General features: G+C 37.1%; 1 protein-coding gene across 7 annotated transcripts in view; it reads left to right on the top strand.

Annotated features, from left to right (window-relative positions):
- dgkh (diacylglycerol kinase, eta) overlaps positions 1-15240 on the top strand; it is a 103743-nt gene that overhangs the window by 39339 nt on the left and 49164 nt on the right. For 5 of the 7 annotated variants that reach the window (XR_003672647.1, XM_028436029.1, XM_028436028.1 and 2 more), the window contains one exon: positions 12655-12759. Coding sequence is in view for 6 of the 7 variants with exons in the window: in XM_028436029.1 (XP_028291830.1) it covers positions 12655-12759 (105 nt within the window). In the remaining variant the exon portion in view is untranslated. Of the gene's footprint in view, positions 1-4515; positions 5186-12654; positions 12760-15240 lie in introns of those variants that run through there. The other 2 variants (XM_028436031.1, XM_028436030.1) reach the window with 2 other exon arrangements.

The raw sequence follows: 15240 nt of genomic DNA, 5'->3' as shown, positions 1-15240 counted from the left end.
GAAACCTCATTGATATTCAACATCTTGTTTTTGAGGGGAACCAAGAACATGTAACATTTCACAAAACACAAAATGACTAATACTGACCAAAAAAAAGACAATTTTGCTCTCATCTCCAACCTCCCCCGCACCCCCACCCACAACTCAGGGTAAAAATCTACATATAGATCTACACATAAGTGTATACAGTATATAGATCAACATACATCATACAACCACATACAGCAGACACACACATACAGTATACATACATGGCAATATACATACATAAGTATTGGTTTACACACACAGGCACACATATATAACATATACATATCTACGTATACGTAGCTATATCTGGCTATATAACACACATCTATTTTTATTTATTTATTTATTTATTTAAAGGAATTAAATATTTGTAATACCGTATTGTCCTTTCATGTCTTTTTTTTCCATTTAAAATGAATAGATGATTTTTTTTTTACACATGAGCTGCATATCATTTGATTTTTCATCAGGTAGCACCATCTAGTGAGTACATATATGAATCGCATGTCTCTGTGAATGAATAGTGGTTTCTCACATAAAACATAACATGCTTTTACCGGTAAAGAGAAATGGGCATACACAATTAATTACATTTTTTAACTATTCTGATAACATAACATGTAATTTCTTTAGAAATGACTGTACATATTACCAAAAGACAAGAACAAAATGTACATTAAATAGGGCAGAGAAAAACGACAACAATAGTAACTAGGCAAGACCTTTATTTGCAAGGCAAATGCGTAATTGGCAATTTTTAAAAAAAAAAAATGGCCAAAATGACAACCTGTATCTGGATTTGTTGACAAGTTGGTTGTTTTTACTCATTAAATTGAAAGTAATAATGCAGGAAAAACAGAAGACTGACCTTGACCTTAAATATGACCTTGAGCAAAGGTCAAGGCCACACAATGAAAGAAAATGTTGTTCAATGGTATCAATCTGAGCGCTGGATCTCAATTTGTGGCCAAATTATAGGGACATTTTTTTATTTTTTTTAATGTCATGGTGTTTGACCTCTACCGATCTATTTACTTATTTACAGGTCGTACAGCTTTGGTCCAATGAATTACAATACTCCACTTGAGATGAGCTTTTCATAAATGTAAGCATCAAACTCGTACGATAGATATTCGTAGAGATATGAAAAATGTTGGTTTTTGACACTTGACCTTGACCCTGATATTTTGGCTCCATAAAAGGTTGATTGCACATCCTTGACATTGTCCCTATGAGATGACATACGTGTCATTAGTGCTGCATTAATAGCCTAGGAGGAGTTCCAGGACAAAGGCGTTTAGGAAGAAAAATAAGAAGAACTCCTGTAAGAACAATGTATTTGACAATTTTCTATTGCCAAATACAGTAACAACAATATATTACTTTTGCTGTTCAGCTAAAAAAACAAAAAACAAACAAAGAGGTGTAAAATCACTTCACACTAAAAAAAAATAAAATGTCTATTTTTAACTGAATATCTAAAATGTCCAATATCAAACTAACTTCATGCTGTTATAAATCTGTAAACAGTTCTGAAGTTAATGTAATCTATGATAGCACATCCTTCTAATTGCTCTACAGGGATGATTAAAGTTATTCTGATTCTGATCACACAGACGGGTTGCAGGATTATATAGAGTTCTGTTAGCTTAGCTTAGCTTCTCTGCTGCGGAGCTCCTTACACACAGTCTATCCTTGAATCACCCAATACTCTCTGCTTATAACAAACACACACACATCACACCATCAGAGTTTTGATTAACTTTTTTCTACACATTTTAAAGGAAATGGATTACAGTTGCATCTTGACATACCGTAATTACAGACGTGCACATTGCATTTTTCTGATTTTCCTTTCCTCAGTGCATACATACTGTTTTCTTTTTTTGCACAATGTGCGTCGTTATGATGATTTAAGGCATTGGTTCCCAACCTTTTTTGGGTCGTGACCCCATTTTTATATCACAGAGACTTTTTTTTTCTCAAGAATTAGTTTTTGATCATATTTGTTATACAGTGTAACTAATAAAGAGTAGTAATCATTAGTGCACAAAGGGACACAATGCACCAGCTCAGATATTTTTACACTGCATTATATTTGATAAATTGAAAATATAGAATAAATTTATTTGAGACTGTTTTTGGTCAAGAATGATATACACTTTTTTTAATTTTCTTTTTCTTTTATTACTTTCTTTTTTTCTTCTTTTTTTCTTCATTAAGATGTTAAATACAAGAAAAACAGAAAATACTGCAAAAACACACAAAACTACTACAAAAATGAACAAAACGACAACGGTAATACACAAAATTACAGAAAATGACAACAAGAAGACAAGAACAACACAAAAAATGACTCTACAAACCCAAAATACTAAAAAACTAGCAAAAAAAAAAAAAAAACGCAAAACGACAACACTTACATAATATGACTCCAAGAAACATACAGGAAAAATACAAAAAAGGACAACAGAAAAGCACACAAAATTACTATAAAAATGATTTGTTCTCTACTAACCCATGCTGACATGAATGTTGTTCGATCAAACAAACACATCTTCGTGCCCCCTAACCCTAACCCCCTAACCCCCAATTTCCACTGGATGCAGATCTGCTGCGTTACGTCACCGCCGCGCCACTGGAGCTGATAGGTTTCTACTTTAGTCTGTGTTCATTTCCACTGGGTCCGCTGCGATGCGTATCTGCTCCTTCCCAGCTGCGGCTGCCTTGTGCTGATTAACACGTTAATCAACACAAGGCAAGGCTAGGCAAATTTATTTGTATAGTGCATTTCATACACAAGGCAAGTCAATGTGCTTTACATGATAAAACATTCAATTGTTTAAAATCAATAAGAACATTTAAAATCATCAGTAAAATCAATTAAAAATCATCAACAACACTTTACGTTAACATGACCATAAATCTCTCTCTCAATCATATGCAGTAGAGAAAAAAATTGCCTTTAACTTTGATTTTAAAATGTTCACATGTGATGCTGACTTCAGCTCTGCTGCAGTTTGTTCCATTTCTTTGCAGCATAACAACTAAAAGCAGCATCACCATGGTTACTGTGAGCTCTGGGCTCCACTATCTGACCTGTGTCCATAGATCTGAGAGACCTGCTGGGTTCATACCTGACTAACATGTCACTGATGTATTCTGGACCAAACCCATTCACACATTTATAACCAGCAGCAGAACTTTAAAGTCTATTCTGAGGCTGACTGGGAGCCAGTGTAAAGACTTTAAAACTGGAGTAATGTGTTCTGACCTCTTTGTTCTGGTTCAGACCTGAGCTGCAGCGTTCTGAACCAGCTGTAGATGTTTGATGAAGACCATTCCAATAGTCCAGTCTGCTGGAGATAAAAACATGGACCAGTTTCTCCTGATCTTTCTGAGTCATTAAACCTTTCACTCTGGAGATGTTCTTTAGGTGGTAGAAGATGTTTTTGTGATAGATTTGATCTGATGCTGAATGTCAGATCTGAGTCAATCAGAACACCAAGCAAAAGCAAATGAAGCTAAACAGGAAATTAGGCACGTATTCTGCAATAAAATATTGGGTTACTTTTCAAAATAAAACACTTCAGATTATATTTCAAGTAAATACATCACCAAAACATCATAATGTGTAAAAACAAAATCACATTCACTATATTGATTCCTCTCATACTGTAACTACACTCATTTAGTTCATGTTTTACTGGTGCAGTTTTATCTCTTCTCTGTTGGCTGTTGCTAAAACACGTAGCTATGACAAATCTAGAGTCCAACCTTCTTGTTCTCCTTCATTAGGAACACTGACCTATTTATCTGTTTATTGTTGCATTTATAACGCATACATTTCACTGCGTTCTCACGCAGTTATATAAATATCGTGAGAACTCCTCTGTCTCGTGACGTCACCGTCGTCCAACCGGAGTGCACCGTGGCGCACTCTAAACGCAACCGGTGTGGATTACCGGACGGCGGACAGCGGTGCAAAACCGGATCGGTGCCGTGGCGCAGCGGAGACCTATCCAGTGGGAACCCCCTGTAACCCCCCCACCCCCGCTGTGATAGAAGTTTCCCACCTCTGGTCTATTTACTATTTCCTATGTTCTATAGTTTCCTAATTTCCTCATTACATATCCTAATAATGTGGATATCAGGAGAGATGATGACGATGATTTGTAGTACGGGTGATAACCACTGTCTGCAGTTGACATGTACTGTACGGTGGATGCTTTTACATTGGAATGTGACGTTGCCAGGTTTGAGGAAACTTCCCCACATTCCACCCTTCTTCTTTTTGTTCTGCTCTTCCTCATCGTGGAAGGAAACGTGATCAAAGCCGCCAGGATAAAAATGGAAAGGCCACACGTTAGCGTTGTGCTGTCGTTTCTATAAATGTCTCCACACTCCCTCGGCTGATGCTATTATTAGAAAGCAGACAGAGGAGGAGAGGAGAATGAAAGGCTATTTTTAGCCACTCCTTGAAATGCTCCGATGAGCTGCTGGCATGTTTGTAAATGTAGTGTGCATGTGCGTGTGTGTGTGTGCATGTGCGCGTGCGGAGGACAAAGGAGAATAGGAAGAAGTAAAAACAGAAAGGACGGAAAGTGATGAAAGAGAGGAAAAAGGAGGATGAAGATGTAGAACAAAGGGTAAAAAAGAGAAAAAAAGAAATGAGGAAAAAACATTGAAAGTAAAGAAAAGGAAAAGGAAGATGACAAGAAAGCATGACATGAAAGAACAGGAGGACGAGGAAGAAGTGAAGGAAACAGAAGTAGAGGAGGAATGTGACGTACAGGTGAGGGAAAGGAGGGAGACGATGACGAAGAGGAGGAGCACTGGAAGTCGTATAAAGGAGTGCAGCAGCGTTCTGGAGCTGCTGCAGGAGAAGAAACTCTGATGTGATGTCACGAGGAGCAGCGGCGAGGAGGAGGAAAACTGAGCTGACGAGATGAAGATGAAATGAAGACGGAGAAAAGGAGAGGGTGACACACACACAGAGAGAGAGAAACAAAGGTAATGCAGAGTCACGCTTGTCGTTTAGCGACTGTCGGAGCTCCGTTTGAACGCCGTCCTTCCTCCTGATGATGATGATGATGATGATGATGTAGACGTTGGCTTAGTGCCAGAAGCTGATGACAGATTACAGCAGTTGTAGGTTTGTATGTTTCCATTTAAAGTGCAGCTCTGTGTGTTTACATCTATAGTGATAAGACTCTCGTCTACACGTATCCACCAGACAGTTTTATCACCCGCTGACAATAAATGACACCAATTAAAAAGCAATAATGTGCTGACCTGTACTGCACCCCAAAGTGTCCCTACAGTGTCCTCCCGAGGCACACGTGTCAAACCAGGAAATAAAAATGACTGAGAGAACCTGAGTCATTGTTTGAATCAGGGGTTCTCAACTTTGGGGTCAGGACCCTATTTGGGATCAGAAGACATTGTGAGGGGGTCCCCAGATGTCTCCAAGAAACAAAGATTATTTTCTGAAAAATTTGAGCCCATTTTTGATTATTTTTACCCTTTTTCTGCAACTACACCAAACTTGCCATATTTCCACCTGTTTTCATTTTTTTTGCCATATTTTTGCTCCTCTTAATGCATCTTTGCGACATTACTCCCATTTCTGCCACTTCTCTGTCAAATTTCAATGTATTTTCTGCACTTTTTTTTTTTACTTTCAAGACATTTTCGGCACTTATAAACCCTTTCCACCACTTTTCCCACTTGATGTCAAACATGTTGACCCATTATTGTCACTTTTAACCTCTTTTCACCATATCTCATGCTTATTTTTTGCCAATTTAACCACATTCACAACTTGTCATGCCCATTATTTGCCAGTTTAAACTAATTGTTCCTATTTTTTTAAATTACATTACTCCAACCCCCCGCCTCCCCCCTATTTCTGCCACTTTTAAACCAATATTGACACTTTGAATCCTTTTGACCACTTTTTCTGTCTGTTTTTGGCCACTCTTATTTTCAGCTTTTAACCAATTTCTGTGGTTTTTAAAACCCCATTTCACCAACTTTTCCACCATTTTTGGTCACTTTTAACCCATTTTATTTCTGATTAAAATAAGGATTTTAATCTTTTAAATGACTGTATACTATGGCACAAATGATAATAAACTTCCTGGATAACAGTGGATATTATTCAGATGAATAAATAAATATGGTTATCACAGATTCATAATTGAAATTACGATTATTCAAACGATTATTTGTCAACCAAAAAGTTATTTATTTTTGTACAAAAAAACATAAAATATATTCTTTAAACATAATTAAAATCCTTCAAACACTACAATCAAGTAAATTCACTTTTACACAAAATAAAACCCTTTTGCATAAAACATATATATAAATATATATATAAAAAAGTCAAAAATATATATAAATTTATATTTTATTTATTTTTAAATAATCGTTTTTTCTTGATTATGTTATTTTTGTAATCGTTGTGTGTAATAATCGCAATCGTAATCGAATTTCGATTAATTGAGCAGCCCTGCAATGGACCATCATTTTGCTGACTTTATGGATGGACCCCAAAAATCTCTCCCCTTTATTCCCCCTTATAGATGGTCCTGTCTCCACATGACTGTTCTTCAATGTTCATGTCTGTGTTCAACCACCTTCAGCTACAGTGGGGGTCCCCACTCTCTCGGACCTTTATTTTGGGGGTCAGTTGTAGATATCTCAGTCCCCCCAAATTTACAAATGCAATGAAACTCCACAATATTTCAGAGCTCATGGTTTTCTCGTGTTTTTTTTTTTTTTTTTTTTTTAAAAATCATTTTAATCACAAACTGTGATAGGAACTCTTAATCTCTCTCACAAACAATTCCACAAATTTACCCAAATAATTACCGACAAAATTTGTGACAAAATCAATGAATTTCCAAGTGCAGATCCTGCTGGCACTGATATCTGTCATCTACAGCTTGGTTTTTGTATGGCTTTTGCATTTAGATGTGGAAGTACAAATTTAGTCACAATAATGTTAAGAAAATATTCCCATTTGGCCCCTGAGCATGAATGACCCCTGTCCTCAGGGTTGTGTTTGTTAAGGAGACCCCATCGAGCAGTTGTAGAAAGTAGAGCTGGGATAAACGATTATTTTTTAAACGATTAATTGATGCATTTTTTTGATGCATCAATTAAACTAACGATTCATTTTTTCCGATTCGCCTCGATTCGATTTTCGATTATCTCTCCATTAATTGACTAAAAGTAATTTATACATGTTGATTTACATATCTAAAATTAAAAAAAAAAAACATGAATTCCTTAACATTGCAATATATGTTTATTTCTCTTCAACTCAAAATTCCAAAATAAAGTTCAAGTAAGAATATAAAAGTACAAAATAATGCATTCAGTCACACACTCTGTGCGTGTGTGTGCGTTAGCTATTTTCCGGCGCCGCCATCTTTGTTTTGGTCAGACGAAGCATCTGTGCGCATATTTTGTGTCGACGTATTTTTTGTGTTGACGTCATCGATTACGTTGACGTGTTGTCCCGGCCCTAGTTGAAAGACTTATTGTGCGTTATTGTACGTCGTATCTTAGTTGCTTCCACTCATGAGTTTTTGTAATTCTCTCTGATTGAACGATCTTGGATTGAACAATATTTGTTTTGGTACCTCATCATATGGTATTGTAGTTCTTGTAGAATAGTTTCATGGGGGGGCTCTCAGTCCTAGTTTGTTTCTTTTGGGGACGTTTTCAAGCCTCAATCCACTGTTAACCATCTTACAGAGGAAACTGCTTCACAAAGCTTTAATGTTGTATATTTTTATTGTGTTTAATAGTCATACCTGTTAACTGTGACGCAGTCTAAATCTGACACGTTCAAAGCGTTGTAGAGGCTCCAATTTTCCTTTTCACAATTTCTCCAATTCCATTTTAGAATTGATCCTTTTTCACGTCAGTTTACCTTTTCTTGTTGTGTTTCAGTTCAATGGCTTTTCCCTAATCAGATTTAATCTCAGGCTCTTAAATTTCCTCAAATAGTGTGTAACATGCGACTTAATACACTTAATTAACTATTGTTAATAATTTCAAACTTCTCTGCTACTAAATGCACATGCTGAAATCACATCATATTGTATCAAGTTTTGTGCGAAAATTGACATTTCTGTCTCTTTGCCCACCTCTTTACAGTAGAAAATGTGTGTAAATCCTTGACATTGTCCTTAAAAAAAAACAAAAACACAACCCAAACAACAATTTTTGTTTCAGTGAAGTGAATTCTGTATTTTCCATCAATTTTCTGTGATTAGGCTGTCTTCACTTTTCATCCACTTTAAAGGTTATCATTTCCATCTTGACATCAGACATTTTTGAGTCCAATAATATGTCAACATGGTGGCATGGATTTACAAACCACTTCAAAGCTCCTCAGACGGCTGGGTTCATTTTCTGATTCACACCATTTAATTTCTTCAAGCTCTCGAGGTGAATCCCATACTTCAGCTTAATGCCAGTGTCCAGATATTCAACATTTCATGCCAAGAAATGCTAATTTATATTATACTATACATTATATGTTCTCTTTTCAGTCATTAATTTTATTATGATTTATTTAGTAGAATTCTAACAATTAAAATGTTATTTTCTCACTTTATTTATTCATGGATTTGTTCATTTATTTATTTATTTAACTTTATTTGTTTAATTTTCTTGTGTAGTTGCTTGCATGTGTTATTTTGTTAAGTATTTATTACATACTTTTTTATATTAATAAATCTTTAATGTTTTTTTTATTTATTTTTCATCAGTTTATTAATTGGTTCATTTAAATTTCCTGTGAATTAAAAAACGTAATGTGTGTGCGTGTGCGTGTGTTAAACACTGCCGCAGCATATGTTGACAGGCGTGCTCGTCACACGCACACGATGATGATGATGATGATGATGGATTAAAACAGGGAAGCCTTCATCTGTGACGCACACGTCAAACCTGAAGGTCATCCGTCACCAGAGGATTTCCAGACTTTGGGGATGCCTTGAGCTTTGGAAACACGCTCTCATTTCCCTTGGCAACCGACCTTATCAGTACCGGGCCACACACACACACACACACACACAGCTTTGGGTAATAAGTGAGCTGTTGCCTTCACTTAAATAGAGGAACCATCTTAATACGATTAGCTTTAATTTAAGCTGAGCCGTGAGGAGCACAAAAAGTCACCAGCACTGCACAAACACACACTCACACCTAAACGCACACCTAATCGTCCATGACTCAGTCACTGTTTTTGTTTTCTTGGACCTTTTTCTTTGGAGAAAGCTCCAATTAATCAAGAATGGTTTGTGATCAGATAACCTCCAAATCAAAAGCTGATCACATCATATGTATTATGTATCATATATTACATGTAGTGTTACAACAGGTCCCCAAAAAGGCAGCTTTTCAGGAGAATTGTGTGTGAGTGTGTGAATGTGTGTGTGGACTGCTGGGGAGTTTTTGTGTCTTTGTGTCTGGACGTGTGCCAGAACCGGACCTTTGATTCACCTCCTTTGCATCCATTTGTGGATTTTTTTCCGTGTCCCATTGGGTCCATTCGGATTTGTGCAAATATATTTTTCAGATTTTCTTTTTTCTGTCTGAGCCCAACACATTTAAAAACTCTTGATTTTTGTCATACTAACAACACCTTAACATTTGTTTGTGTGGAAAATGTGCTTTCATTAAGCAAAAAGGAACATATTTCCACATATCAACAGATGAGCACATTCTACGCACTGTTTCAGCGCTGTTGAGCGTAGGGTCCTCTACATTGTAATTTATATCCCCTACAATGTGATGTCGCCTCCTACCGCTGTGTTTCAACCAGTGTAGGAGCCTTTTTTAAGCTGCACCGTCATAGTAATTGTTGCGCACTTGGACTTCCAGCCGTCCCCGTGTTGTTTAAACGTTTCTTTAAAATCTGCATAACCCTGAAACAAATACGTCACCGCTCCGTCTGTTTAATACAGGCGATTTGCTCAGATGCTCCCGCTTTTACCTGAGGATCCAGAGGACCCCTTCAGCCACTTAGCTGCCCCCATGTTGCCTGTGTGCATCTTTTGCTTGGTAACCGTAATCACCGTCCAATATAAGCAGTGCTTCAACCAGACGTAGCGTGTAGGGCCGCATGACGCTGCTCGTCATGTTTATAACTCGCAACAGATCATTCTACATGCGCATGCACGCACGTGAACAGTGATGGGTTGAAACGGGTTTGGGCTTAAAGGTGCAGTCTGCAACTCTTATAAAAATTACTTTTTGTCATATTTACTAAAGCCGTCACTATGTAAGGACAGCTTTACATGAAACTAGTAGTTTGTGTGAAAAAAAACAGAATCATTGAGTCCCGCCCCCTGCTGCTCCTGCAGCCTTTGGCAGATAGCCAAAATGCACCGCGACCGAGCAAAAAGAACCAAACAGAGCCAGGATTGTGTTTGATGGACTGTCTGACAGCTCACAGTCCCCGCCCCTTTCCCGGGGTTGTAGGGCGGTTGTATGGTCTGGAGGAGTAGAAGATGGAATTGGTGACTTTTCTGCTTGAAAGGTAATTACTGCTGCTTGATTTACGTTATGTTTGATTTGTAATTGTTACACTAGAACTCTGTAATGCATGTGTTGTTCATGTGTGCGCAGCAGCCTCCGTTTGCTCTAAGTCACACTGTGTTGCTGCTGCTGCTGCTGAGGTGTGTGCACATAGAGAGAGAAGTGCTGCAGTAATATGCTTTTAACAGAGCATGTTATATTACTGTGATGTTGCTGTCAGTTAGCTTGTTAGCTCCTCTGAGGGAGGGACTTTGGAAAGTTTGGAGGCAGGGCAAGAGAGCAGCGAGGAGGGAGGGGGAGAAAAGTTGCGGACTGCACCTTTAAAGAGACATTGGCTTCTTTCGGGTCTGTTCTGTTGGGCTCGGGCTGATTAAAGCTCTACTATGTGCATCCTCCACTATATAACCCATAATCACCTTCTAATTTAAACGTTGTGCTTCATAATCTCAAAATGAATGAGTTGGGGGGTGTGTCCAATCATAACAGTCTCAATATTACTGAGGTTCGCACATAATACCTCATTTGTATTTGAAAAGTGCGTTTTTTGAATCAAATGGTATGTTTTGTCTATACAGTATCTGTGAGTATTTATTAGTGGAGGATTGATACCAACCATGAGTAACTCTAACTTAATTCATCATGACCTTTTACCATTTCGTGCGTGCGTGTGTGTGTGTGTGTAATGCCAGGTTTGGCAGAAATAAGTAGAAGGTGGACAAGTGTCTGTGATGCCGTGGAGCGCCTTGCCTTATTACAGAGGAGGCAGAAGATCAAGTGAAAGCTGTTTTAAATTGAAAGTGTTAGTATTAAAATCTAATTAGTTACAATTATAAAACCCAGAAGCAGTAGATCGCAAAGAGCTGTCCGTGGTAGGAGTAGCTCGCGAGCTGAAAAAGTGGGGGCACATCTGCAATATATCATTGAACATAAATTAATTAATAATATTGTAGTATTGACCGCACCAGAAGTTGCTATTTCTTTTATTTGTGTCACGAGTCATTCGTCCTATTTTTGTTGTTGTTTTGTGCTTCCTTCTGTCATTTTAGATGTTTGTCTTAGATATTTTGTCTTTTTCTGTTGTAATCTTGTATGTTCTCCTTTCATTTTGTGTGTTTGTCTCATTGCTTTATGTGTTTTTGAAATCATTTATCTCTCATTCAGTGTTGTTTAGTGTGTTATGAGTCATTTTGTCCATTTCATTGTCTTTTTGTGCTTCTTTCTTGAATTTGTAGGTTTTTTTTTAAGTCATTTTGTCTATTTCTGTTGGAATTTTGGAATTTTTTTCCCTCTCATTTTGTGTTTTCTTTCTTTGTTCAGTGTCTTATGGCGCTGATTTGTCCGAGCCCAACCCGTACTGAGCATCATTTCTAAATACCTGTTGGTACCCGGCCCATCCAGTTGTGTCCCGTCAGGCTTTTATGTTTGATACCATGAATTTCTTTATGTCTGTGAATCTGTAGCTAGAGTGGAAAGACATTGGTACAACAGGTCCCCACAACGTAGCTGTTCTGGTATTTGCGCACGCGCGCGTGTGTGTGTGTGTGTGTGATGGTTCACATTCAGCTTCACTTCTCAGACACACAGATAACATAAAGGCACGATGAGCTGGAAGAGATGCGGAGAAAGGAGAGATGAGGGACCATAAATAAGTGATAGGCTGCTGAAAGCCTGCTGTATGTCTGAAGGGTTTTTCTACAGGGACCGACCTCGATGCACTCACACACACACACACACACACACACTACACACACACACACGAAGGGAGAGCAGGGGGCTCTTAGCTCTCACTGAGGCGTTTCTCCTGTCATGAAGCATCTGCCTCAGAGCAGCGTGAAAAGGCTGCGAAAAGAGCCATAAAAAGTTGTTCTGTCGGAGGTGTGAGTGAGTTAAAGTTAATTAGAGAGAGAGGGGGCGAGAGCGAGAGAGAGAGAGCCTTCCCTTCCTTGAACGCTGAGGAGGTCTCTCTCCTCTCAGTGCCACTGCAGGCTGGAAAACGAAAACGCTGGAAGCATCCGCATCACTCTCCTCCTCAGCCTCCCGTTCCTTTCTCACCTCCAGGTGATCACACCGTTCCGACGGCTCATCCTCTGCGCGGAGAACAGGAAAGAGATGGAGGACTGGATTAGCTCGCTCAAGTCCGTGCAGTCCAGAGAGCATTACGAGGTAAGAAAGCGTTTCCTTGCCTGCAGAGATGCTGTGACTGTAGACTCTTCTAGATTTGTTATGCGTCATTTGTTTATTGCAGGGTTGGGGTCAATTATAATTGTAACCCTCTAAGTGATAATTAAATGTAATTATAATTTTGAAAATATGTTTCTGTTGTAACTATAACTGAATTGTGATTGAATTCAGATTATTTACTTTGTAATTGTAAATACCATGGAAATTATAAGAAAATGGGAAATTATAATTTAATCAAACGTAAAACATTTCTATGGCTTACACTTATGTAGTTAATTATTAAAATATGTTAAATATCAAGTTTTCACGCTACCTGTTAGCAGAGGTGTAAAGAGTCCTGATGTATCCTAATCAAGTAGTTACTTGATTGACATTCTACTCAAACACAAGTAAGTCATACAAAAAATATTCAATTAAATTGTACTCAAAGTAAAAGTTACTAGTTTCTTTCACCCCCCACATTTATTTTCAGTAATAAACCATGCCACGGTTCCCTTGCATACAGTAAACATCTCGTGTATAGAAACCTATATAAAGGAAGAAACCAAATATTGCACAATTGGAACTTAATTTATTTTGCACAAAGGCATCTGCATAAAATAAAAGGTTTGTCAAATGTACAGTAATTGTTTTGATTAAATAACAACAATTTAGAAAAAAAAAAAACATTCTCAGGCTCTTAAGTATATCTGCATTTATGAACTCTAAAACAGAGCTGTGCCATATAATGGAAATAGAAACCTCAATCTGAACCATAGAAAGTGGCCAAGTGTTGACCAAAAATGGCACGACTAAGAATATATGGATCATGTTCAATGTTTAGGAAACCATAAAACAATAATAATTTACTTGGTAACGATTAGGTGTAAAAATGTAACAAATGACTTTACATTTTTTAAAATGTACTTGCGTACAAGTTAAATTACTGATATAGAAATATACAAAAAAAAAAGTACAAGTACCCATAAAAGCAACTTATTTACAGTAAATGTAATCTATTACTTTCACCTCTGCCTGTTAGTGAATGTTCACACCCACACAGCCAGTAAGGGTTAGAAGATTTAGAGGTTAGCTTGGAAAAAAAATCGAATTTTCTTTTAACAATTTTACATAGTAACAAAACTGTGAATGTAACTGATGTTTTGTACAAAAAGTTTATAGTTATTGCTAAATTCCAACTCTTGTCCGTAGTTGGGTTTTTACATCAGATATTATAATCAATGCACGGAAACAGTAAAGATGCTAAAACGACATCAAACACACGCATACAATCATCTCAACGCAATATGAATAAAAAAGTTATTATATTTGTAATTGAATAATGTAATGTCATTTGATAATTTAAAAATTTTTGTAATTGGGAAAAGATGCCGGCTACCGTAATTGTAATTGAATTGTAATTGAACATGGATAATTGAAAACGCAACTGTAATTAAAAAATGTAATTGACCCCAACCCTGGTTTATTGATGAATTTCAATAGGAAAGTATAAGGTTAGGTTGAAAATAGTTTTATTCCTGTCATCATTTATCTTTCAGCCACTGTTACACGGGGACATTTTTCTAATTTATTGATTACTGCTTTCGTTAAGTTAGCAAAACTCACTTAACACAAACAAATGCACAAGCAGGCACACAATGTTCAAACACTCCTTAAGTAGTGAGGGGTAATCAGACAGATGGGGTTCACCTGTGTGGTGCAATACACAAAAAGGGACGACAACCTACACACACAGACACATTGGCATGAAAACACACAATAAATCAGGAATCCGAAATAAAATGTGATGTAAAACACAACGAGCTCCACCGGGTTTTGAACCTACAACCATCAGACGATACTATAGCATACAGGCAGAAGCTTAACTCCATGTGTCACAGACGAGCTGAGAATGAACATGAAAAACAACACCAAAGCAACACCAGCTGATCACGCTTTTATTTTGAAGGGGATTTATTCATCTCAGTTGACTGAATGCAATCAAAAATAGATGCCTAATGTATCCAAAGCATTTTTACTATTAACTAAAATCCTAAGAGTATAATTAAATACATTTCATATACTTTGTCTTTTGAATTTAACCTTTTGTTAAATAATACATACATTTTTTTCTGTTATATTTCAGGTTATTTTAAGTGTTTCAACCGTTTTCTTTGGATCATTGAGGTCAGACCAGTTGAGAACCACCTCTCTAAAGGACTTTTAGATTAAAACACAACAATTACCATAAAAGCAAGAAAACAACACAGCCATAAAGAATATGATTTCTGTTAAATGCAAATAAAGGTGAAGAAACTAAAGTACACTGACTCCAATTAAGAAAAAGAAGACACTTTATTGTCATAATACACACATTTGTTCAATAAAGTCTTTGAGATGAGGAAGTTCTTCCATCTTTAGGAAAATGCAGTTTTGTATCTATGTTTTTAGATTAACCGTCCCTTTTCTTTGACAACAAAACAA

The sequence above is a fragment of the Gouania willdenowi genome, chromosome 21 (genome assembly GCF_900634775.1).
Source record: "Gouania willdenowi chromosome 21, fGouWil2.1, whole genome shotgun sequence".
NCBI classification, from domain to species: Eukaryota; Metazoa; Chordata; class Actinopteri; order Blenniiformes; family Gobiesocidae; genus Gouania; species Gouania willdenowi.
The sequence above is the reverse complement of the archived record's forward strand: the minus strand, read 5'-3'. Positions and strand labels throughout refer to the sequence as shown.